This window comes from Brachyhypopomus gauderio, unplaced genomic scaffold (genome assembly GCF_052324685.1).
Source record: "Brachyhypopomus gauderio isolate BG-103 unplaced genomic scaffold, BGAUD_0.2 sc51, whole genome shotgun sequence".
NCBI lineage: Eukaryota > Metazoa > Chordata > Actinopteri > Gymnotiformes > Hypopomidae > Brachyhypopomus > Brachyhypopomus gauderio.
The window spans coordinates 1684406-1712102 of NW_027506876.1; the positions used below are offsets into that span (position 1 = coordinate 1684406).

The 27697-nt window shown below is 44.8% G+C and overlaps 1 protein-coding gene across 6 annotated transcripts in view; it reads left to right on the forward strand.

Annotated features, from left to right (window-relative positions):
* The window catches only part of smtnb (smoothelin b), a 69476-nt gene that overhangs the window by 10317 nt on the left and 31462 nt on the right, over positions 1-27697 (forward strand). For 4 of the 6 annotated variants that reach the window (XM_076987217.1, XM_076987216.1, XM_076987221.1 and 1 more), the window contains exons 3-6: positions 8552-8630; positions 8879-8957; positions 9033-9103; positions 25684-25768. In XM_076987217.1, the coding sequence (XP_076843332.1) occupies positions 8552-8630; positions 8879-8957; positions 9033-9103; positions 25684-25768 (314 nt within the window). Of the gene's footprint in view, positions 1-8551; positions 8631-8878; positions 8958-9032; positions 9104-23149; positions 23285-25056; positions 25396-25683; positions 25769-27697 lie in introns of those variants that run through there. The other 2 variants (XM_076987219.1, XM_076987220.1) reach the window with 2 other exon arrangements.

Below are 27697 nucleotides of genomic sequence, written 5' to 3' on the forward strand. Positions count from 1 at the left end.
ATATGCTAGCAGCTGACTTAAAACAATACCCTGAGAATAGAACTCCTCAGACAAAATCAGAAATTTACCAAAATCACAAACAACTTTTCATACACACATTCAGAATTCTGTGCAATCAGCTCTAATTAAAAAATAATGCTTGTACACTTCAGCATATTTTAAAAACCTAATAACTTAAACACATTCCTTATATAAAAATAAAGATTCCAAGACTTCAGACTAAATATTGAAAAATAGTATCTCCTAGACGGGACGCTGTATCTCTGCTCCAATGTGTGCAGCAGGGCACAAAAGCCCTGGTTCTCAATGACTGAATATGGACGCAAATCCTTCACTATGAAGCAGCACAAAATGAATTTTAATGTTGCTTTGTGTTTCAGGTTTGAAAAGTGCTGGAATTTAGGCTAAAGTATTTGAAAATGCTTGAAACTGTAACTAGTTTGTTTCACAATAAATAGCTGTCTGACTGAACAGTTATCTTGTATTACGTTAACAAATACGAGCCTCGTGTAATTCCAGGACGAAACATGAGAGAACGTGAAGACGTTAAGATTGGTCATTTTGAAAATAAACAACCATTAAATAATGTGATTAAAAAGCGAATTATTTCAAATAATTTCGAGTATATGTATAAATATTTAACTTAATAAAGTTTAACGTGCTAGGAAATATTGAAATGGACCTTGAAATTGGCGTACAAGTGCTTGAATTACACCTTGTATGAAACATGACTTTGTTCAATTGCGCTGAAACGCGGCGAGCGCAAAGTTACAAATTTCGAGAGGTGCACAATAGAGGTGTAACGATCTGCGCGGGGCAGAACAGGGAGGCGGACACAAGCGCTGAGGAGAGCGAGATTTATTACAGGAAATTCCATAGGCAGAGTCGATGTAACGGGCATGGGTCATAACGGGTTGGCAATCCTGACATGAAATGTACAAAGGCATGAACACGGACAAGGAAAACAACAAGGAGGACTCACTAAACAGCAGCACTAGGGCGAACAGGCAAAACACAGCGAAAAACAAAAAGACCGACAACTAGACCTGGGAGACACAGGGATTAATATACACAGGACTAAACAAGGGACAGGTGATGACAATGACACAGGGGCGTGGTAACAAACAAGGAATCCATCAAAACCAACGAGCAGGGCGGGACAAACAGGCAGGGAACACGGACATGAGGGAACCCAGAGCGACAGCTACGAGAGGGGGCGTTGCCCTACGTGACAGAACCCCCCCTCAAAGCGTGCCACTCTGGGGCACGCAAGGGCAGACTGGACAGGACAGGGAACTACGGCACACGGCGAGGGACAGGAACAGCAGACACAGGACAGACCAGAGGGACAGGACCGGGCAGAACAGGACATGGGGCCTGGGGCATGGCAGGGACAAAGACAGGGGAACCAGAGACGTGCCAGGAGCTGGGTCGGGGCATGGCGATACAGGCAGGGACAGGGCAAGGCACGGGAGCAGGACTGGACAGGACAGGACCGGGGACAGACACGGGAGTGGGGCCAGGGGACAGGGCAGAGGCACACACGGAGGCAAACACGGCTTGGACAACCGAGACTGGGACAGGAACAAAGTGGGTGATTACTTGGGGAACAGACACAGGTACAGGGACCTGGAGGGACCGACCAGACACAGACACAGGGACGGGCACAAGGACACGAACAGGTACACACACAGGGACTGGGACCAACACAAAACCGGGGACAGAACAAGGGAGCAAGGGGAACATGGGCAAAGAGACGGGGGCACAGGGCACAAAACGTCCAGGCCCAATAGAGGGCAGCACAGTCTCTGGGGACACAGGCGCGGCCGGGCGGCGGGCAGCGGGAACAGGCGCGGCCGGGCGGCGGGCAGCGGGAACAGGCAGGGTCCGCTGGCGGGCAGCGGGAACAGGCAGGGTCCGCTGGCGGGCAGCGGGAACAGGCAGGGTCCGCTGGCGGGCAGCGGGAACAGGAGCCGGCGTGGACGACCTCTCCAGGGTCGCGGGGACAGGAACCGGCGCGGACGACCTCTCCAGGGTCGCGGGGACAGGAACCGGCGCGGACTGCCGACGGGCAGCGGGAACTGGAACCGGCGTGGACTGCCGACAGGCAGCGGGAACTGGAACCGGCGTGGACTGCCGACAGGCAGCGGGAACTGGAACCGGCGTGGACTGCCGACAGGCAGCGGGAACTGGAACCGGCGTGGACTGCCGACAGGCAGCGGGAACGGGAACCGGCGTGGACTGCCGACAGGCAGCGGGAACGGGAACAGGCGTGGACGACCTCCTCGGGATCGCGGGAACAGGCCGCAGACGTGACATGACGTCCTCGGGGGGCGGAGTCGCCGCACTGACGTCATCGGGGGGCGTGTCCGCCAAGCAGACGTCCTCGGGGGGCGGAGCCACTATACTGACGTCATCGGGGGGCGTGTCCGCCAAGCCGACGTCCTCGGGGGGCGGAGCCACTATACTGACGTCATCGGGGGGCGTGTCCGCCAAGCCGACGTCCTCGGGGGGCGGAGCCACTATACTGACGTCATCGGGGGGCGTGTCCGTCAAAGCCGACGTCCTCGGGGGGCGGAGCCACTATACTGACGTCATCGGGGGGCGTGTCCGCCAAGCCGACGTGGTTTGTACTCCCCCCCAAAAAATACTTGGGGGTGTCGTGGTGTGTAGCTGGCTGGATCAGCGGCGGTAGGTCCTCCTCCTCAGGGTCCTGGGTGAGCCTGGAAGAATACACAGACACAGAAGCCCCTCGGTGGCTCTCTCTGCGACGGCTCCGCCTCCTCTGAGGCGTCGGGAGCTCGCAGAAGCCATCGAGAGCCAACCGAGGGTTAAGCAAACGCCAGTCTGTGCACTCTATCCGTCTGCCCGCGACTTGTACTACAGGTTTCTCCTCCCTATAGTGATCAAGCCGGGCAGACATGTAGCGCTCAACAGGAGTCTCGACGCGAAAGCCAGTCGAAACCGAAAGTGACTGGGCTTTCGTTGGTGCGCGTCGAGACTTCCGTGTTCCCACAGCGCCAGGGGAATTTCTGTCTCTGGTTCGTTCACGCTGCGATATCGGAGAGTTGAACTGGACCGAACCAGCCAACATCTCATCACAGCGATTAAACTCACCAGAGTCTCGCTCCCTCGCTGTGTCCTTGTAGGGTCGGTCTTTATGTAACGATCTGCGCGGGGCAGAACAGGGAGGCGGACACAAGCGCTGAGGAGAGCGAGATTTATTACAGGAAATTCCATAGGCAGAGTCGATGTAACGGGCATGGGTCATAACGGGTTGGCAATCCTGACATGAAATGTACAAAGGCATGAACACGGACAAGGAAAACAACAAGGAGGACTCACTAAACAGCAGCACTAGGGCGAACAGGCAAAACACAGCGAAAAACAAAAAGACCGACAACTAGACCTGGGAGACACAGGGATTAATATACACAGGACTAAACAAGGGACAGGTGATGACAATGACACAGGGGCGTGGTAACAAACAAGGAATCCATCAAAACCAACGAGCAGGGCGGGACAAACAGGCAGGGAACACGGACATGAGGGAACCCAGAGCGACAGCTACGAGAGGGGGCGTTGCCCTACGTGACAAGAGGTCTGCACTCTATCAGAATATCTTGCGGCGCGGGACAGAATTTAATTGTTACTGGCGGGAGCGGGAGTTTAATTAGTCCAGCCGATGCGGGAGCGGGACCGCATATACATGTAGAAAAATCCTGCAAATTAATAAATAGTCTAGAAAATTATAATAATAACAATGCAATGATTTCCATGCATAAGGAAAAGGACGAAAACAACTAATCATTCAGTAAGTAAGCAATAAACTAATTCAAAATATTGGCTAAGCAACTGATCACGTGAACATGAAGTGTGCGTCATTTTGTCATTTTGATACAGAAATGGCAGAGACTGTAGACGGTCAACCAGTTTCAGCTGTGGAAAATTCAATTAAAACAGGCGAATACACCACAATTAAGCCAACTACAGGAAAGTCTGATGTATGGAGGTCATATTCCATTGTAATTAATGGAGATGGAAATCGTCTACCATTTGCTTGTTGTGATAGATGTCAGAAAGTGTTGGTGTACGTCACCTAACGGGATGTGTTTGGACTGTGGTAAGAAATGGGACCGCACGATCCATCGCTATATTGCTGTTTTAATAAATACATAAGAAAATGTAAAGTACTAAATTTAATTAATTCAATTCATATTAGGATTGCGGGTGGGGGCGACAGAAATGTGTATGTGGCGGGCGGGTGCGGGATTAAAACAAGCGATTTTTTGGTGGGAGCGGGACTAAAACAAGCAGGAGCGGGCGGGAGCGGGATTAAAACAGGCGATTTATTGGCGGGAGCGGGACTAAAACAAGCGGGAGCGGAATTAAAAAGCAGTCCCGCGCAGACCTCTAGTGCACGACCTCTCGAATTGACAGCGCGCGAGTCCCTCGCGCACAGGCTGAGCCACCGCGATTACGTCGTTTTCGCCGAGTGGACCCTCGCGCTGCGTTTACTATAAACCAGGATTTAGTAAGTTAATGCCGGCTAGATTTGCCGCTCTTCTTGCGTCTTTGTTATGTGCGCAGCACAGACTGTCTGGGTACAACACTTCCGCTCGTTCTCAGTTAGAACTAATGTCTAGACAATCGATTGTTGTCATTTGTGAATCGATTCTGAATCGTCTACGTTGCGCATCGAGATGCATCTAAGAATTGAAAATTTCCCACACCCCTAATAAAGACACAAAAACAGTAGCTATGTAGCTACACTGTAAAATGTGATAAGTTGATCTTACTTAAAAAAATTGAGGAAACCGGTTGCACTTAAAAAGTTAAGTAAATATAACTGTTATTTTCAAGTTATGTTTACTTAATGTCTACTACTAATTAAATGTACCAAACAGTTGTATTTACTCAGTTTAGTTGAGTTGTACAGACTAAATAGCATAGTAACGCTAACTTGTCATTTCTAAGTGGTGCTACTTATATTACCAAAGTTTATGTAACTTTATAAAAAAAAGTCCTGTTTAGGAAATTTAGGAAACCGATTGCCTTAGAAAAATAAAGTAAGCACAATTAAGAACTGTTAGTCCACAGTATTTCTTTTATTAATTTCTGATATAAAACCAGCATTAAAATGTTACATGCCGGTTTTATCAAAGCATTTGTAACGGCGGGTGTAGGAGGCAGGCACCACGACGTTATTGGTGAACATAGAAACGTTTAATCAGGCAAAGACGTGAAGCTCCGGGCGGAGCGCGAGCAGCACAGTAACAACACTCGCGCAGACACGAAACTTTACACAAAGACGAGCACATGACACTGCGCGAACGCACATTAAATAGGTGAATTACACAGACCCACGTGACCTCGAGACAAGGCACAGGTGTAACAAACGAACACGCTCACAGACAACCCACACCCACGGAACTACTAACATGGACATAACTGCAGGCAGACGACATAATGACACGCCCACAGGGAAGGGTCCGGAGCTGTTCCGTAACAGCATTGTGCAACATTTTGTGAAGAAGCAAGAAAAATGGCTTCTTTTATTGCAGCAACAATAACACCAGCTCAAAGAAGCAGTGCATAAATATCACACGAGATAAAAACTTAACTCTTATGAACACCTACATAAGGCACAACCTCACTCACCTCTAAATTCTAGCTACTAGACACGGTAACGGTGCCTTAGATTAACTCAAGTGGCATTCTGGGTAAATGAATGCCCCGCCCCCTACTAAACAACATTAACTTCAGCAGCTAAACTACATAACTAAGACGTTAACACGGCGAAGCCTTTCCAAAAACACACTTGAATCTAAAGTGCATTCAAATTATTATATCTACACTGTTAATACTTTAATGGTGACCATCCGTATTTCTGAACGTAAATTGCTAATCCCAGTTAGCATAAGTTATTTTGCTAATACTTCTGCCAGGCAGGTTAATAACCAGAACTGGAAATTATTGCCTCAGTTAAGCTAATCGCTTGGTTCATTAACATGGCAGTCTCATCTCACATTTTAACATAACGTTTACTTAGAACGTGAAACATGCCCGTTAAACGGTATGTTAAATCTCCGCTGCGCTCCGCTGAAAAACGTTTGACTTGCTGACGTCACTGCGTATGCGTGGGTCCTGCAACTTGAAGGTTTGCGTTGAGTAAACTCGCCTGTATTTAGTTTCTGAGGTGTTTCATAAAAAAATGGGACTTTACTAAAATTATATGAGTTAAATCACTAGGTCAGTGGTTCCCAAACTTTTTCTGCCGTGCCCCCCTTTAGTAGATGAGAATATTTTTGCGCCCCCCCCCCCCCCCCCCCCCCCCCCTCCCTAATGACTAGGGATGCACCGATTCACGTTTTTCACTTCCGATACCCATTCATATCTATCTGAGGCTTGGTATCGGCCGATACTGATCCGATACCGATCTGATAAAACAGTGCTGAATCGACTTAAAACATTTTTTTTTTAAACACAGACATACTGAATTACAAGTTTATTGAAAACTCTGCACCAGTATAGCACACTTAAACACACATAAAAACATGTAAAAACAGCACAACTTGCATTTGTTCAGTCAGGGCAATTATGAATATAACATTGAATGTAAAATAAATAATACCAAAGAACCTGAAACTTACAAAAACAATAGGTTCACAACTTTGGTCAAACATGAAAAAAATAAACTGCAAGAAACCTTTGAAATGGTTCAAGAATTCTAAATATCATTTAAAATAAATAAGGAGATGAAATAAGAGAAACAGCAATACCTATGCGGCTAGTTTGCTAGCGTTGACATCACGCAGAGCACAAAGCATGTAACGGCCAGAAATATGTGTACTGTCTCTTTAAGGGAGCGAGTTGAGCGCGCGTATGGAATATTGTTGTTATTTAGCTTTCTGCCGTAGAAAACCACTGCTCTTTATTTTATCTTTATTTTATTTCTGTAAGTAACGCATTCAATGAGCTTTGGACAACTCACCAGTTCATGTATGAACAGTCAAGTAATGATGGAGCCCAGGTTTATTTTGGTTAACCAGCACATAAACGGACTAAGTGGAATAGCACCAGCGCGAGTACGAGTGAGTGATTCACCTCTTCTCTGTGTGCTTCGTGTTTCACTCGCCTGTTAACTGTCCAAGTTTTCTGTCCGTGTCGGAGTGTAACTCCGAAAAGCGTTACAAGCATAGAATTAGACTGAATAGATCTGTTTTAATGGATCGGTCACATTGTCACTGATACCCGATCTAGAATTTTCTCAGATATTAATATCGGAATCGGTGCATCCCTAATATTGACACATGTGCACGTTTTACTTTCAAGCTCCGCGCCCCCCCTGCAATAGCTCCGCGCCCCACCTAGGGGGCGCGCCCCCCACTTTGGGAACCACTGCACTAGGTTATTATGAATTAAGTAAAGGTTACTAATGTTTTTTGATTAACCAATGGTGTTATCTTTTACAGTGTAGATAGTATTATCTGTAATAATAGTATAATAGAGTACTAGCTACATTACCTCTACATTGGTGAGGAAAGAGAAGCTCTATGAGAAGATAGGACTGCTCTAGAAGAGCCAAGACACTCGAGGGTCATCTTGTCTCCCTGGCAACACCTCAGTGAGCATGTGGTTCAAGACAAAAGGGACATGTATGACTTTTACATAAACAGGATAAAAAAAAACATTTAATTCATATTGAGGAAACAAGAAGTCTGTATAGAGGATCATGAATCACATGTTCATGAAGGTAGTAATGGCGTGGCACTTAAGTGGAGTATTCTGTAGTTGTATGTTTCTTTAGAAACATACAATGTCAAGTATTGATATTGTCTTTATAACAAATTTTACTCACTGTTCTAATAATGGTAACAGTAATTTACTAAATATTCATATATTAAGGTTAATTGGTCCTTTCAGTCCCCTGCAGGTAAACTTGTTTTTCCACACTATGTGCTACTACAAAACAATTTTTAGGATGTATTTAAGGTAATTTTCATAAAACTCGTGAGGTCTTAATAGTTGGAAGCTGAGAAAGTGAATCTTTTTGAGCAATTTACAAATAGCCAACACACATTTGTGTGAAAAGTCTACTGAGGTCTCCTTCAAAGCTTCAGACCTCCTTCAAAGCTTCAGACCTGTCTTTAGTCATGTAACTTTAGTGTGTAACATCAGTCATTGTAGTTTCTCAGCCTGGTTTAAATGTAAACTTTTTTATTTCAAGAAAATCTTTCATTCTTTTAGTCCTGTCATCATCTGCTTATAAGAATGCAAAGAATCCAGTCCCACTGTGTGTGTGTCTCTCCCGCACATGTACATGTGAAGAGTGCACTGGGGAAACTCCAGCCTCCACATTCTCCATTCTTAGACTGGAGTCCATTTTTGCCAAGAGCCACTTTGGGTATGTGTGTGACCAGCAGAAGGATCCGTCCCACTACCACGCCTGACGTCTCTCTGCTCCGTGTGAGCGATGCTTGCCAACTTGGTGCATTTGTTTACATGGTGTGTGTGTGTGCGTGTGTGTGTGCGTGCGTGTTTATCACAGGCCTGATTTGGCAGAGTCCTTGGATTTGCTTTCAAGGAAAGTTGAGGACATTCAAGACGTTGATGCCCTTTCTGCAATGGTAGGAATGTGTAAGAGGAAAGTATATGATACTTAATGACAGTTACGCAATGACACAACTAAGGCACAGACAAGCCATTCACTCCCTTCATGTTTTTGCTAGCTAAAATGTCATTGTTGTTTCAGGCAAATGTTTGAAATAAATTTTGAGTTTTTTTTGTAATGAATGAATTCTAGCCCCTTTTTCTAACTCTTTTTATTCCATTTATGGTAGAGAGTCTGAGTTTTGCCACATGTCTGTCTGTCCAGCTACAAAGCTCCACAGAGTATGAAGAGAGAAAAGTCATTCGTGCAGCCATTCGTCGACTGAGAGATAAAGAAATCCAGGGTAAGCTAGTGTAAAGTTGGATCAAATGGGTTGTGGGTGTATATTCCCATCCTGAGCCTGTGTGTGTTCAATCAGGTGCAGTAGAGAAGATTCATGCACAGCACGTGGAACAGCAGCGAAATCCTCAAAGAAGTTTAAACGTGGAGGTGAGTGAGGAGTGGAAGGTGACTGATGGTATTTTGTTTTGAAGAAATAGTTTGGTGACACACAAGGATGAAAATAAGACCTAATACTCTTTTAAACGTTCAAGCTCAGACTTATAAATGGTTTGTACAACGGAGTCCCCAAAGATTTGTTGCTGACCAGATGGTATTATAGATGTAAATGCCTGTATGAGGATTCTCAACATTATTAGTGTGAAGAAGTCTGATCTCTTTGTTTATTTGTTGTTTGTTGACAACCTTGTTAACGTGCACCTTTACTACTTGACCTGCTGCCTAATTAAAGGCTCTGTGCTTGTCATTTTGCCATAAATAATAACAGATAAACCTTTTAATGCAGCTATTTTTTCACACGTAAGAATGCTTTACAAGAGAAGGTAAACCCAGAAAAGGAGACCATCCCGTCACAACCAAGAATCAGTGGAGAAACCAAACAAACCGTTGACTGCAAAACAAGACCGTGGTGACAAAAATGGAAGTGGAGTTTATGGCGTATGAGTGAAATAATATCTGTAATGTAGATAAGAATCAGTTTTGAGGAGGTGTATTTTGACATGGGTTTTGAAAGAGGAGAGGTTACTGCAGGCACAGATATGTTGAAGAGTATTCCAGTATTACATGGAGAACAGTTGAGTGTGGGAATAGTGAACAGACCAGTATCAAGTGGGAATAGTGAACAGACCAGTATCAGGTGGGAATAGTGAACAGACCAGTATCAGGTGGAAATAGTGAACAGACCAGTATCAGGCTGTAAAATGGATTACTTTGTACAAAGAAATAAGCACATAAAAACTAATGCAGGATGCAGTGATAAGGCACCAAACCCGCTGAATCGGATTAATAAGAGCTGATTAAAATTTTTAAGTTTGAGTAATTCTGATTTTCAAACATGCTGCGATTAGTTTTGAAATTTGGACTGAAGACCCTAAAAGCAACTGAATTGCAGTAATCAGAAGAGAATTTATTAAGGTGTGGGTACGTTTTCGTAACACAAATATGGAGTTGAACAGGATTACGAAGATGGCAAAGGGCTGTTTTAGTTACGTAGTTTATATGGGGCTCAGAAAAGAGCTAAGGGCCAATTGTAATTACAAGGGTTTTGACAGAAGACGATAACAGAGAGCCATTACATTCCCTCTGGGAGGCAGCTACCTAGGCAGGCAGCATTTTTGGGACTTTTTGCACCTACCTTAGATAAATCCAGTCACGTTTGGAAGGCAGCACAAGGCACATGCCTTCTAAGGCATCTTCTCTGCCTTCAGATCTGAAGGCAGTATCCCATGTGTCTTGTTTGGGGAAGGCTATCCCATAATTCAGTTCACCTGATCAACATTTAAAACTCATGATGGACCAAACTATAAATAAAAGATAATTGTGTTCAAATGGATGAATTGAGCCAGATGACATTAGCCACCTGATGTGAATGTTGGTAGCCATCATTTGCTAGCAGCTGGTGCTAACACCTGATTAAATAACCATATATTCAATCATTGTGTCAGCACTAGTTATTAGCTGGTTTATAGCTATATGGATGGCTGACTAGGAAATAATAATAATAATAAAAATCATAATAATAGGTTACATTTCTGGAGCGCCTTTCTCAAAATGACGCTTTACAGACAAAGTAAAGCAATAATAAGGGAGGGAAAACATCAACCAAGTGTTGAAACAAGCTAGTTTGTTAGCTAACTATAAAATCAGCACTACACTCACCAGCCACTTTATTAGGTACACCCGTCCAACTGCTCATTAACGCAAATGTCGAATCAGCCAACCACATGGCAGCAACTCAATGCATTTAGTCATGTATACATGACCAAGACGATCTGCTGCAGTTCAAACTGAGTATCAGAATGGGGAAGAAAGGTGATCTAACATGGTTGTTGATGCCAGATGCGCTGGTCTTTCAGAATTTCCGTATTTCAGAAACTGCTGATCTACTGGTATTTTCACGCACAATTATCTCTAGGGTTTACACAGAATGGTCCGAAAAAGAGAAAATATCCAGTGAGTGGCAGTTCTGTAGGTGCAAATGCCGTGTTGATGCCAGAGGTCAGAGGAGAATGGCCAGACTGGTTCGAGCTGATAGAACGGCAACAGTAATTCAGTCGTTACAACCCGAGACATGCAGAAGAGCATCTCTGAACACGCAACACATCAAACCTTGAGGCGGATGGGCTACAGCAGCAGAAGACCACACCAGGTGCCACTTCTGTCAGCTAAGAACAGGAAACTGAGGCTACAATTCACACAAGCTCATTGTACAAAAGGCCGGGACTCTTATTGTAGGATTTCTTGATGTTGCGTATTGTTTCCTGTTTCATCAGCCTGTATTAGAAACGAAGCGGTCTTTTCGTTGGGCACGCTCAGAGTTCAATTCTGAATCTTTCCTTTAAGTGAAGTTCATTTTAGTTATTTAGTTAATGGTGGTGGCATTTCTTCACAGTCAATGATGAGAAACTGTGTGTGTGTGAAATGTCAACTCATCTCGCTTTACTGTGAATGTGAATTCACAATGTCAGTCTATGGGTATAAAGCGGTGGATATGAATCAGTGTGGATGTTAATGCTACCGGTTTCAATATTGAGTCAGAATACAATTAATTAACCAAGCCCATCGTCTCCTCATCATTCCTCTACCTGGCATTCTGACCGATGCCCCATGTTGGATGACGCCTAACACCTAAACGAACTAGCTATCATTATATCTCCCCAACATTGGTCCTTCGAGCCGGATAGGCATATTCAAGATGGAGTTTGGTGAAGAGACCATGCCTGTCGTGCGTCCTAAACGGCAAATACGTCAACCTCCCTGGCTTGATGACTATGAAGTGGACCGTTACATGGGCTCATCACCTCCCACAACAGGGATGCATTCAGGTCATTCAAGTCCCCTAACCTCACAGACTCGTCCTGGTAGCCGCCAAAGTGATGCTGCTCACAGTGAGATCCCTCAGCTAGCCATCAGCTGCTTCCAGAGGAGGGATCTGACCAGCGATGACCTCCTACCTGAATACCATCACCTGCAACGCTCACACCTAGGCCCCCACTCCTCAGAGGAGAACGCTAAGCTGCTCCAAACAAGGCATTACTTTGAGTCAGGCATAGCAGAGCTCAACAAGGCACGAAGCGAGATCAAAGAGCTAATAGAGGTGGCACGCTCACTGAGAACAGAGATTGGGCAGTCCAATGCCCCCGCATCGAACTACCCCACGCACCATCCCCCTCCACGCAGTACTGCAGATCCAAGTTTTTCCCTCGCGGTACAGCCTAGGGCGGAAGAGGAGGAAGAGGAAACATGGCCCGACCCTCCAGTGTGGTGCAAGCCTGAGGAGGAACCGAATGAAGGTGTATACAACCTAGAGTTTGAGGCACCAAAGCAAGGCTACAGCCAACCCTCCTATGCCTCACTAGAACCTGCGTACACGCCTTACAAACCTCCACCTCCAGTGCGGTCTCACCCCTCACCTCCCAAGTCTGCGCTTCGTAGAAGGGTACCAGCCTACTACGCGCAGGCAGAGTACCCCCAACAGCTGCCTCAACCTCCTGTATCACACTCACAGCCAATCGCTCATCCTGTTCCAGCCTATGCCAGGACATGGCCCGCAGTGCCTAGCTTAGTCTACCCTCCAGCATCATCCTACAAAGTGAGACCTGCGGCACCTACACCTTACCTACCACCGCGTCCCTCAGTGCCTGAAGAACATTATAGGGGTCCGAAACCCACTATCCCCAAGTTTGCTCGCCCAGATCCTAGTGACCAAGCCCATCGTCTCCTCATCATTCCTCTACCTGGCATTCTGACCGATGCCCCATGTTGGATGACGCCTAACACCTAAACGAACTAGCTATCATTATATCTCCCCAACACTCATCAAAATTGGACAATAGAAGATTGGAAAAATGTTGCCTGGTCTGATGAGTCTCGATTTTTGCTGCGACATTCGGATGGTCAGGTCAGAATTTGGTGTCAACAACATGAAAGCATGGATCAATCCTGCCTTGTATCAATCGTTCAGGCTGGTGGTAGAGCTTTAAATGTAGTTAGTAGGATTTTATACTGGATCCGGTAGTTAACAGGGAGCCAGAGGAGCTTTTTAAGGACAGGGGTGATATGTTCAGTGATAGGAGACCCTAAACTCCTCCTCGATGGATTTCAGGGGGAGTGTCAATTTGCAGGTGTTTCCATAGAGGGCGATGTTGCTCAAACTCCTTGGCAGTCCTACCCATCTCCTCAGGTAGCGACTGACTCTCCTTTCCAGATCTGAGGTGGTGGTTATCGGGAACTCGTAGAGCAGCAGAGGCCACAATATCCTTGGCAGAATCCCGTGCTGATAAATCCATGCCCTATATTTTGGCCTGTCTTGCCCACCTTTATCAGCCATCTATCTAGCTCTTCACAGGTATTCTTGATAGAAGCCTTGTCCCTGAGACTGCTGTCAAAAAACTTTCCCAAGCTTTTGATCGGTTTCTCAGAGATTGTCAGGATTGGTGTTCCTGCGATAGAGAAGCGGAACTTCTCTACCACCTTGCTTCTTTTCCAGACCAAAGATCTTGATTTGGTTTGAATGACATCCTGGCCCATGGCATCAAACTCTCCAGTCCTGCAAAGAGCCATCTGCCTCCAGGCACAGACTCCGTGGTCACAGTCAGGTCGTCCATGAAGGCACAAATTGGTGGTTGGCGGACCCCAGACTTGGACTTGGGACCTCTGCAGTGTTCACAAGCATATTCATAGCCAGGGCAAACAGGATCACTGAGATGATGCAGCCGGTGATGATTCCATTCTTCAACCTGTGCCACTCCGATGTAATTGACCCTGCAGAGACCTTCAGACTGAAGTCTCCATAGTACTCCAAGATGATGTCTCTTATTCTGACCGGAACATGGTGCCTCTCCAGGGTCTCAAAAACCAGCTTGTGTGGCATTGAGCCATAGGCATTGGCCAGGTCTAGCCAAAGCATCACCAGATCGTCCTTGTTCTCCCTGGCCTCTCTCAATACCTGAGTGACCACTCCAGTGTGCTCTAAGCACCTTGGTACTCCAGAGGTGTTGATGTACCTGTTCTTCAAGAAGAAATCAGCCAGTCGCTTAGCAACAACACTGAAGAAAATCTTCCCTTCAACACTGAAGAGCGAGATTATCCTGAACTGGCTGATGTTCTTGGAGTCTTCCTCTCGGTATCCATGCACCTTCTGCAAAACACCACTGGCGAGCTGTTTTGCCCTTCCTCCAGATGACCCTCAAGATCAGTTAGTATTAGTATGTAGTATTAGTATCGTGTCAACTCCACAGCCTGAGTATTGTTGCTGACCATGTCCATCCCTTTATGTTCACAGTGTACCCATCTTCTGATGGTTACTTCCAGCAGGATAACACACTATGCGAATCATCTCACACTGGTTTCTTGAAGTCAGCAGATCTCAGTCCAATAGATCACCTTTGGGATGTGGTGAAACAGGAGATTCACATCATGGATGTGCAGCCGACAAATCTGCAGCAACTGTGTGATGTTATCATGTTAATATGGACCAGACTCTCTGAGGAATGTTTCGAGAATGCCATGAAGGATTAAGGCAGTTCTGAAGGCAAAAAGGGGTTCAGGCCAGTACTAGTAATAAAGTGGCCTAATAAATAAAGTACCTAATAAAGTGGCCGGTGAATGTATGTGAGCATGAGTTTTCTTGGCTAAGTATTCTTCGAGTCAGAATCTACAAACTGGAGACCTTATTGATAGTAGTTAAGACTTATGATGTCACTGAATTGAAAATGTGATTGTTGCTAAGGTTCCTTTGAGTTAAAATACTGTCCAACGATATGGGTAAAGCGTTCGTAGGACCTAAGTTTGTATGTCATGACCTAAGGCAGCTACCTACAGCATGGAACACAGCTAGGACATGGGCGTCAATCTTGCCCCTCTTTAACAAAATCTGATTCATTGTTTTATATCCAGTTTATTATGGGTGCTGGTGGGAGAGGAGTGAAATGTTTAAATTATTCATCTGCGGTATTACAATGAAACTAATGTCTATGAAGAACCGTGTGGATGCGGATCAGATGGGGACCAGTAAGGAATGCTTGTGGAGCACTTTGGGGATGAGAACTGTGTGAGATTAAAGGTCATCATGACAGTGACACAGGTGAAGCTGGCACCCATGTGATCAGACCTAGCATACAAATACTTATTCATGCTGGTTTGTGCCAGTAAAGTTGTCATTTGTGCTTATAGCATTTTAAGACATTAGAACATGCATTGTATCACTTGTGATGTCACAGTCCCCCATTTGGTCATTTGTGCTGGTTTGTGTCTCTTAATTTCTCAATTTATAATGCAGTAGTTTTGTTGTGTGATGTCATTCAGCCACTGGTAATAATAACACACAATGTATGTAGTTATAAAAGGTTACACCATTAAGTGAAGTAAGCACAGGGATCTAGTAGTCATAGGGAACAAGGTCATCAGCAGAGAGCTGATCTGACCTCATCTGATCTCACATTCAAGTTGGTCATGAATCGGAAACAAATATATGACCACATATGAAACTGGCTGTAGTGACTCTAATCTGATATGAAATTTGACAGGCAGCCAATGTAGTCAAATGTCATGACGATGGTCAAAGGAATGGTCATAACTCTGAACTGAAGCTTTTTTTTTGTAGGCTATCACAGTCGTCTAATTTTATGTTAATAAAAGTCTGAATCTGCTGGCATCATGATATAAAGTTGCATGTTTCTTATTTTTATCATATCAGAGTTTATTGTTTAATCCTAACCTTATCTGATTGTAATCACTGCTAGACTTTGATGGAGGTTTTTGGGGGAGTTTTCTCATGCAGTGGTGTTGAGAGTATACAAAGACTGAGTGATTGAGTTACTACATCCAGTGAAAGGTGATTGTGGGGATGTAAAGAACTCACTGACAGAAAGGGGTCAGGGGAGGAAATGACGAATTATTCTGAAACAGATCATGCAAATGGCAGCCAAATACTAACTAACATCTAACTGATATCTCTGAACAAACAAGTCATAGTTCCTTAGGCTGGACTATAATAGAGGATCATAAAAGCAACATGGATGGACTATAATATACTATCGTAAAAGTAACACAGATGGACTATAATAGACTATCGTAAAAGTAACACAGATGGACTATAATATACTATCGTAAAAGTAACACAGATGGACTATAATATACTATCGTAAAAGTAACACAGATGGACTATAATATACTATCGTAAAAGTAACACAGATGGACTATAATAGACTATCGTAAAAGTAACACAGATGGACTATAATATACTATCGTAAAAGTAACACAGATGGACTATAATAGACTATCGTAAAAGCAACACGGATGGACTATAATAGAGGATCATAAAAGCAGTATGAATTGATGAGCCTTTCGTGTGACGGGTTCAGTTCAGGCTGGTGGAGGAGTAGTAATGGTGTGGGTGTGTGGTACACCCTGGGTCCTTTGGTACCTGTGTATTAACATATATACAGTAGGTATGTACAGATATGGACAGTAGGTCTTATCTAAACACTGTGGCTAACTGGGAGATTGGCTCCAGCAGATCCCAGGAAAAACAACTCTTCTTTGTCCAGAAGAGTGCAGTCTTAGGAACGACAGAGGTCAAAAAAGATTCAGCCGTGAAAGGTTGTAACAAGGTGGATGTGTAAGAGAAGTGGTGGAGGGGGTGTGGTCAGTGGTGGTTGTCCGTGGTGGAGGGGGTGTGGTCAATGGTGATGGTCAGTGGTGGAGGGGGGTGTGGTCAGTGGTGGTTGTCAGTGGTTGAGGGGGTGTGGTCAGTGGTGGTTGTCAGTGGTTGAGGGGGTGTGGTCAATAGTGGTTGTCGGTGGTTGAGGGGGTGTAGTCAGTGGTGGTTGTCAGTGGTTAAGGGGGTGTAGTGAGTGGTGGTTGTCAGTGGTTAAGGGGGTGTGGTCAATGGTGGTGGTCAGTTGTGGAGGGGGTGTGGTCAGTGGTGGTTGTCAGTGGTTGAGGGGGTGTGGTCAGTGGTGGTTGTCTGGTTGAGGGGGTGTGGTGAATGGTCAGTGGCTAAGGGGGTGTGGTCAGTGGTGGTGGTCACTGGTTAAGGGGGTGTGGTCAGTGGTGGTTGTCAGTGGTTGAGAGGGTGTGGTCAGTGGTGGTGGTCAGTTGTGGAGGGGGTGTGGTCAGTGGTGGAGCTCTGAGCTGTTTCTCAGCCCCCTGGTGTGGATTTTAATGGCCCTGTATTTCTTCAAGGACTTGGGTGACCTGACTTGGGTGTTCTGCCCGTGTTGCTAGACTTCTTATGTGGTCGGCTGCCATACATGGTTAGTTCCCACGATTGTATGTTTTTACTGCCCACATGTCTCTTGGGTTCTTTTTGTTTTATGTCTCTTGGGGGCTCTTTGTAGTGCAGCTGGCATACCACTCCATGGCACAGTGACGGTGTCTTCTCCATGGTGCTTAAAAGGAGAACCATACCACACCATGGCACAGTGACGGTGTCTTCTCCATGGTGCTTAAAAGGAGAACGATATCATGGCAAATTCACCAAATTCTCTCCATGGTGCTAAATAGGAGAGGATTATTAGGAGCTGAAGGTGAAGATCTGATCCACCCAATTTCTTGTTCACAAGTTGTGACGGGCAGGGTGAGCAAAACAAAAAGGAAGCGATCATGCCAAGTCTCAGGGAAAAAGGATGGTTTAATAGAAAAGTGCGCAAACCAAAACCCGTGAACTGATCCAAATGAAGGATATAATGACCAGCGGTCAACTGGTACAAAGACAAGACATATATAGGCAAACAAACGACCCTCAGGTGAAACGGATCACGGGCTCCTCCCACCTGAGGGACAAACACAACGCAACAAAACAACAACAACAACTGCCACTGTGGACGGAGGCGGCCGGTAGGGGGCCGCCTCACTGTGACAGACCCCCCCACCAAGCCGCACTCCCCTCCACTGGGTGTGTGGCACACAGCGGCTGCACACAAAACACGAAGGGGCAGGAAGGCAGGGACAAGGCAGGGACACAGGGCCCTCACGCCCTAACCGTTTAGCCCCACAGGTGTGAGGATGAGGATCTATGGCTCTTTATTCGTCCGAGGTGTATGTGTGTGCAGGTTGCCTCCCCAGGGCGTGGCTACGTCACCTCCTGGACCTACCTCCTCCCAGAGCTGACCCCTGCCCTCTGCTAGTGGTCACCCCAGGGTCCTGGGAGTCAGCCCCAGCTGGGGCCTCCCATCACGCTCCACCACCAGGGAGAAGCACCTGCACATAAAAAAACACACACACACACCAACACAAAACACAGACCTACCCTGATCCCCCCTACCATGGGGGAGGGGTCTCCTTTCTAAATCAGGAGAACCCCCCACTTACCTGGTCAGGGCCTCCCTTAGGATCTACGTAACAAAACGAAGATTAGACAAACAAACAAAAAACTGTGTACAAACAACGAACGGACGGGACCCACACATGCGCGCTCGATAACACAATTGTGACACGCCGCTCAGGTTCACAGTCACTCCCCACATAGAACACAAGACAAACGGGGAGCGAGGCGACAGTGATGAGCTGTAACTGCATCACACACAAAACATTTAACACAAACGAGCAACGCACACTGATCCACAATCCTGTTCATGCGTACACACTTAACACCCACACAACAAGAAGAGTTTTCCCAGGGAAGACAGCCCTGGTCCTCGCCGTGCCCCACACACAACACATAAGCACGGCGGAACTCTTCACAAAACACCACGCAGACAAACACTTACCATGAGACATGATCACGAACGAAGGAGAAAGTAAAAGAGACTGGAGGCTTCCGAAAGTGGCTGGTCATTCTGTGACGGGCAGGGTGAGCGAAACAAAAAGGAAGCGATCACGCCAAGAAAATGGAAGGTTTAATGAAGAAAGTGCGCAAACCAAAAACCCGTGTCTCAATCCAAATGAAGGATATAATGACCAGCGGTCAACTGGTACAAAGACAAGACATATATATAGACAAACAAACGACCCTCAGGTTAGATGGATCACGGGCTTCGCCCACCTGAGGGACGAACACAACACAACAACAACAACAACAACAAAAAGTCCCGCTGTAGACGGAGGCGACTGGTAGGGGGCCCGCCGTACTGTGATGAAGATGAAGTATTACTAAAGCTTTGAGTATTGCACCAATTTTCAATACAATACAATAGAACCCCGGAACTTGATGCTAATTCATTCCGGAAGGAGCATCAGAAGTGATGCACTCGAGTTCCAAATCAATTTTCCCCATAAGAAATAACTGAAAACGGATTAATCCGTTCTCAACCATCAAGTTGAATTCCAATGCCAAGTCCGTCACACAAAAGCTTCATACTCTATGATCGCCCGTTAAAGTTATGCTCATCTACACTACTATTACTCGGGAGTTGCTCACACTTGGGTTATGATGAGTATTTGAGCTGGTGGTTCCTGGGCTCTGATGTGGGTTTGCTAAAGTCTCCTGAGGCAGGCTGTTGATGAGCTGGTAGACTATTCATTTAAATAACTGAATCATGCAGCTGTCCTGTACAGGAGGAGGGCTAACGTCATGTGCAAATGGCTTTAGAGCAGTTAATCTAGGTGAGATTGTGGGTCCTGAACACTGAATATCCTGTATCTTGGCATATCAGTACAGCAATGAAGACTAATGCCATGTTTGTCGACAGATACACCTGAGGTGCATGTAAGATGAAGCTTTCTCTATTGCATTAATGAAAATTGCCCCCCTTCCTCAATCTAAATTCCTTTTGAACAGCATAACATTATCCTACATTTAGGGCATTATCTAGGATACTGTGAAACTATAGATAAACATTTGGCTACTTGATCTGGTTCTTACGGATCACATTGCAAACTGATTGTGGGAGTTTATTCTAGATGACTGGTAAAGCTGGTTAGAATGGCAGTAACATTACGCTCGATACACACATCACATCTCCACTATAGTTCATACAAGACAAAGTGATGATCACAGGTAACGTAGTTTAGGGATATGTGCTGTTGTTCCCGATGTCAAAAGTTCATATTAAAACTAGAGTATGTCTGCAGTAGTGAGTGTACCTCATATAACATTTTTAACATTTGACATATAACATAACATGACCGCAAAACAACAAAATTTGTGATGAAACATGTTGTTAAAACTGTTGGCCAGTGAAACACGATGAGCATTATGTGTATATATGGCCAGATCACATGTGCTTATTGGAAGAAAAAAAGTATTTTTTTTTTGTATTCATGTTTTAGAATAACTTCATCTTAACTTGCTGTGCTTTGTTAGCCATCTGCATTTACAGGTGCGATGTCTAAATTGCTAACTCAGGGTTGAAGTATATATTTAAAACCTGGGAGATTGTCTTAGTTTTGTCTTGGCACTAGAATGTTGTTCCATAACTGAGCTTTATGCCTGGCTCTTTGTTTCTGTGTTTGGCTCTTTGGTTCTATGGAAGACTACTCATGTAGTGTGGTGTCATGTGCATCTTTTGAGATCTGTTTGAAATTGCAAGCATGTCATTTTTCCACAGTACCAATTTATGTGCAGTGAAATGCAGATTCTGCACTCAGCCTGTGGGGTGTGAGGATATCCAATAAATGTATTATGATCTGTAGTTCAGATGAAATGAGTGAATGGTCTGTAGTTCAGATGAAATGAGTGAATGGTCTGTAGTTCAGATGAAATGAGTGAATGGTCTGTAGTTCAGATGAAATGAGTGAATGGTCTGTAGTTCAGATGAAATGAGTGAATGGTCTGTAGTTCAGATGAAATGAGTGAATGGTCTGAGCCAATCAAAGGTGATAGCAGTGCAGATTATTAATCTGATGGGAAGTAAACTGGTTTTAACCTTGGGACACACAGGTTTTGCCATTACTGCTACTTCAGTGGAGGCTTGTAGGAATTCATCTTAGGAGATGGAGTGGTGGAGGTTCAGAGATCCTATCAGAAATGATCATACACATGAATTGAAAAGGTTAGTTGAGAGTGATTTTATAGATCCAAAACAGCATATTGTACTGATACAAAGTTACCAAAACAATGACACCTGTGATAGGACAACCAATCGCAGAATAATAATAATAAATGGTCTCTGATAAGAATAATAATAATATATATAAAAAAACTCCTCATCCCAGCTGAAAGGATGTTCGTTCTGTCAACACAGTGAGTCTTGCCTTGTACCTCCACAAGCATTTCAAACATTAGTCTGTCATCACACCAACGGCCCGACCAATGAGGAAACAGGTACACCCTGTTATGATGACTTTATGACTAACCAGTCTGTAAAACATGTCCATTAACAAACTCATTGACACTGACTCACTTCCTCGAACACATAGACTCATTTTGCATGGTCACTGAAATGTGAAGAATGTGAAAAATCTTTTCCATTGAGCATGTCTTCTTCCTGTTCTCTTAACCCCTCTTCCCAAGTGTTTCCCTCCATCATTTGAAGCTTCCTCACTCCTTTGTATAAATACCCCCCCCCCCCCCCCCCCCCCCCCCTTTATGGCCCATTGCTGTTTGGATTACACAGTGTTTACTGCCACCCAGTGGTCACTCAAGTCAACAAAAGCAAAACACATTTCTGTAGTCTTCCAGTATATACATGTACAACATTTACATACTGTGGTGTGGAAGGGAGAGACAGCAGACAGGTCCATGTCAGCTTGAACACAGGCTCTGTTCTCGCCGCAATAGTGAAATTGCGTCAGGAAGGGAGTAATTACATAGAACTAGACTAAACATTACTAGACAACATTACACACACACACAAACACACACACACACACACACACACACACACACACACACACAAACACACACACACACACACACACACACACACACAACACACACACACACACACACACACACACACACACACACACACACACACACACACACACACACACACACACGGTAGGGAGACTCATAAATGTACACATACATGAAATAATATGGGGTGACCTAGACTAACAACATACGTGACTTAAAGGATAACATAACCACCAGTATTTACAGTACATAAACATGACTTTAAACACAAAGAACATCGCTAGAGTGACATCTCCCTGCCACTACGGCAGAGACGACCTTACAATATAAAACCAAAATAAGGAGATTCAATTCCTAAGAAAAAAATGTTTCTTTTTTAGAATCTTACCAAAACGTTACATTTGTTATGCTGGTTGTTTCTTTTCTATGATCAGCAGTGATTAATTAATTGGTGATATGATTAATTGGTGAGCTGTCTTGACTACGGAGTGTTTAGATAGCTACTAGCAATGTAGGGAGATTACCGGTATATAAAATGTTTTTTTTCTTCCTTCATTCATTCATGGTGTTATTGTGCAGGACCTTTATTATGGAGGGTGGACTTGGCACAGCTAGTGCAATTCCATAGCTAGTTCTGTCTAGACAAGCGTAAAAGCTCCTACATAAATGGACTTTATTTTCCTCCTCAAACACGCCTCTCTCTGACACATGAATGGGTATTGTAATTTTACATTTTCACAATTAAGTAGGTATTTCTAACAATGGGAAATGAATGAATAAAATATGCAGTGTCATATTTGGCCAAGTTTATTACAGTAAAACAAATGGGAGAGACAGGACGAACCAAACACAAAATGGAGTCTGACAGATATGCAGATTTATGTAGCATGTTGAGAGTAATAAAACTATAAAGTTCCATATGTCACAATTATAAATTCTTGTTTTTCACAGTTCCCACAGCCAAACTACAATGACTCCCACAGTTCAAATTGCTTTGGAATAACTAAAGGTGCCATTTGCGTCATGTTAAAGTTCCTGCCAATACAGGTCGTTTTACTGTTCTCTTCTGAAAATAGCATGTATAAACATATTGTGGTCTGTCAAAGGCTCATTAGCTTGGCGACTTCACTCTTACTACAGGAGATCTACCTGCTGACAGGCAGTCAGAGAAGGAAGCCAAGGGGCGGAGTTGGCCAGCATGACGGGCGGTGGGAGGGCACATGTGGAATGGGGGAGTGGCCATCCCCGGCACGAGGGTGTATGCGCGTGTGTATGTGTGAGTGAGGGCAGCCTCTGAGACCTGGAATAGTACTCATTCTGTGCATTGTCCACGCTGGGAGTAGGAGAGAGAGCGTGTCTGGAGGAGAAGGGTGAGTCCTGTGTGTCACTGCTCAATATGAGCTCTTCTCTTCTCTCTGTGTGCCTGAGTTTCTACACTGAAGATAGACTAACACTTTATGACTAATTCATGGATTTTGACTCTCCACAAAAATGTGAGGAAATGATTGAAAAAATATTTGGGGGGGCTTTTTAAAAACTGAAGATTTTTTAAATTCAGTGAAATAAAAGGGCAAATTTCCATTTTGATGGTGTGTGAGTGTGTGTGTGCGTGATGGGGTTAGGAATGACTAGAAATTATTTGATGATTCTCTTGATACTTCATGATATTTTTAGATGTTGTTGTTTTCTCTTATGGCCAGGTTGTTTTGGTTTTATTTACGTGTTTGTGTGTCAGAGAACTAAAATGACAGATCCTGCTCATGATGGGTTGAAAGAAGGTTTGGTCACACACACACACACACACACACACACACACACACACACACACACACACACACACACACACACACACACCTCAGGCACGTGAGATCTACCAACCCTGATCTTGCAGGAAGATAAATGTGGTTAGAAGTAGATGTTTGGTGTATCTTACGTGTATATGGGAGAGAGAGAGAGAGAGAGAGAGAGAGAGAGAGAGAGAGAGAGAGAGAGAGAGAAAGAGAGCGAGAGGTGTTGTGATAGTGGATGGGATAGTTCATGGGAGTTCATTTGGCCTGTATCTCTGTGGTCACAATCTCAAAACCACGTTGGGCTTCAGCTATAGGACAGTATATCTGTACGTTGAAATCTGACACGGACAAAGGCCAGACTTACGAGCGAACATACACACAGCCACACAAACACACGTGTGTGCGTGTGAGTTTGTGGACAGAGTCAAAGCCAGGGAAAGAGTTAAGTCCATTTGTGCTAGGTTTGGACCAGAGGCCTGTAATTATCCAGTAGTGTGGGATTACAGCGATGTGCTTCTGATGCGTTTTCCCTTACCCCTTCACCCCCCCACCACACACACGCACACGCACACATGTGGGCAGCCGGCTGAAATGGCACAAGACTACCCGATTCATTTCCTTTTCAAGGCAAATCCGCTGATTTTGAATAAGGCACGTGAGAACACGGCAGAGCAGGAGAGATGCTGCGTGAGCAGGCCACGTTTCTGTTCGGCTTCACTGTTCTCAGCTGCTTTGAACTGTTTTGGTTTGTACTCTTTCACGTTCATAGCCTCAGTGGCACATGTATGCACATCTGTGTTTTGGGCTCAGGCAGTGTGTGAGACAAATGATGAGCAAAATGAAGATTGTTTAGGTGATTAGTGTCAGAGCAGCCACTGATACTTTTACAGCAGGCACTCAAGGTCATTCAAGATTTTGCAAAACAAACATGTAGGCAGGTGTATGAACTCTGCGCTCACTATTCCGAATGCCCCGCCCCTCGTCCACACACCTGTGCATGCACAAATCGGTTCAGGAAATCTGTGGTTCTGTTCATTTATTACACCTGTTTCCTTCATCACATGTTTCAACTCCTTCTGCCTTGATTTCCTTATTGAGGAATTTAGGTCATGCATCACTCTCTTCCCCATTGCCAGGTCTTTTGTCTGCAGATTTCGGCTTTTTGCCAAGCAGAACCTAAGTGTGTGTGTGTGTGTGTGTGTGTGTCCACGTCTGTGTGTGTGTGTGTGTGTGTGTGTGTGTGTGTGTGTGTGTGTGTGTGTGTGTGTGGGGGGGGGAGGGGGACTGCTCCGGACTGGAGATGTGACAGTGACTTGCTGAACTGATCAACTAAAGTGCTTGTTATCACATTATCACATTAGGAATTCACAGCCTTTTATCCAGGAATTTATTTGAGAAGTTTGTGTACCATTTTAGCTGGGGGGGGTCTTATTTGTGTCAGCAGAATAATTTCACAGTGATACTTGTATAGAAATGTGGCAGTAAATGCTTGCAACCACAGTTCTTTTTTGTGGAATTCCCAAACGAAATGCCAGCATTGCAGCTGTTTAACACATCGTGGAGCGGAGAATCTCAGAGCACTCTGTCATCACTGAGATCTTCAAATGGACACGTTTGTCCTCAGCATGCTGTCTCCTCTCTGGTGAAGGGTTGCTTCACATTCTGGGCGAATGTCCCGTTAAGACACAACGGTAGAGCAAATGTTTCTGAATTAACCATCTGAAAAGTTTATCTATATTGTTAGTTCATTATCTCGTATAGTTAGTATTGATTTTTGACACCTTGAGAACTGGGAGAGGAAAAATGACCATGACACCATGTCAACTTGCACAATAATTTCAACATTTGCTCCTATACATTGATCATGAAGACACAGTTTCTCCTTTGCAGTCAATGATGCAGATATAATTTGATTTCATGTAGCACTGTAATACATCATAAACCGTAATTCCGTTATTTATCTGTTTTTGTTTGAACAGGACACCCAGAGGGAAAACGTCGACAGGACAGAACGGATTGATAAACTTCGTAGCCAGACGCGACGTAAAGAGGCCCTTCCGACAGGCAAGTTAACCACCTCAACACCACAGATGGCACCAGTGGGCACACTGCATTCTACAGCACCACCACACACTTCTACATCAGTGAGACACCTGACGGATCACAGTGCTACGTGGACTGTTTCATGTCTCCCATAGCCATTTCCTTCACCCTCTCCAATTGGAGTCATTTATAGGACTCTGGGTCAAGTTATGATAAAACATAGTATTGTGTTATTGCTATATTGCTATATTTTTTGTTGGTATGGCTTGATTTAATTGGCCTGTTCATGCCTTGGATGGTGAACTGTGTAGAAATGTGTAATGAAGTAATCCTTTCTTCATGGTTAGTTCACTGTTCCTAAGGTAATAATGCTCCACCCAACCTCTATATTTAGTTGCCCGTGTGGTTAAGGTAACATCTCTTTGTACGGTCCTGAAAGTCGTGGTTCTGCGTGTCCTTGCTTAGCCCCTCTAGCCTGTAATTTTGGCCCGGTTCACAACAGGACAAAGTGAAGCAGGAGTGTAGCAGGGTACTCTGGAACGGCCACTGTTTATCCGCTATGATGTAAGGAAGCAGGAAGTTTGGGGCCGGGACAGGACAGACTGGGTGTATGGGGGAGCTGTGGAGAAGGAAGGAGAAAGAAGCTCATTTTCTCCTCCCTGAACCTGAACTATCTGTGACCAGTAAACATCTAAAGACTGTGTGATGTCATGAATATGGGATGTGCAGCTCCATTGGCTTAGATGTTGTCTGTCTGCCCACCTTTTAAAATAACTTTCTGGTTATTGCGTAACATTTTAATTATTTCAGCCTTCTACATGTAATAGAACATAAAATGCTAACCACAAAAAAGCAAAGGCCACAAGTTTTCATTACTGAAAAACCAAAAGCTAATCTAATCCTTCTAGCAAGTTCTTCAAAATAACATCAACGCTTGTGTTTGCTGTGTCCTGCTGCAAGTCTGATTATGGTGATGTCAGCAACAGAACTCTGCTCCTTGTGAGACACAGATCAGGAGCCGGGTCTGAAAACATTTCAAAGGGCGAGATCCTTTGAAGAGATAGTTTTGAAAGGACTGTGGGCCTTTATGTCGAAGTATGTTGAATATTTGCGTGGGGTGGCCCAGTGATGGTAGCAGAAAGACTGTCTCACTCTGCAGCTCCATGACAGTCTCGGTCTTTCAGAGCTCCTGTCACCAGTGCTGAATGAAGTCCAGTATTATCCAGGACCCTAATGCAGGACCTGCTGTAGCTCGTATTGTTTCTCCCCATTTCAGCGGGTCATGGATGGTACGGAAACTGCAGTCTGATTTTTGAAAAGAGTCTCGCCCTGCACTATCAAATGCTGGACATCTGTAAGGATGTTTACCTATCGGCGTGGTCCTGACCCCAAGAGCACAGCTAAAGCAACAGTGGCGTGACTGACAAACAAAACAGGCGAACTTCCTTGAGCGTAGTTGCAGCAGCTGGGCGGTGCGCTTTGTTGGAGATCATGTGATCATGTAGAACAGACTGTGTGTAAGGGGACAGCAGTGTAGAACAGACTGTGTGTAAGGGGACAGCAGTGTAGAACAGACTGTGTGTAAGGGGACAACAGTGTAGAACAGACTGTGTAAGGGGACACCATTGTAGAACAGACTGTGTGTAAGGGGACAGCAGTGTAGAACAGACTGTGTGTAAGGGGACACCATTGTAGAACAGACTGTGTGTAAGGGGACAGCAGTGTAGAACAGACTGTGTGTAAGGGGACAACAGTGTAGAACAGACTGTGTGTAAGGGGACAGCAGTGTAGAACAGACTGTGTGTAAGGGGACAGCAGTGTAGAACAGACTGTGTGTAAGGGGACAGCAGTGCGGTCATTCCAGGAGCGCTTTAAAATGACCGCATGGGGGAAACGTATGCTAGACCTGCTTAAAGTGCGAGGCACATGTTTGGTGCACGACATGCTTAT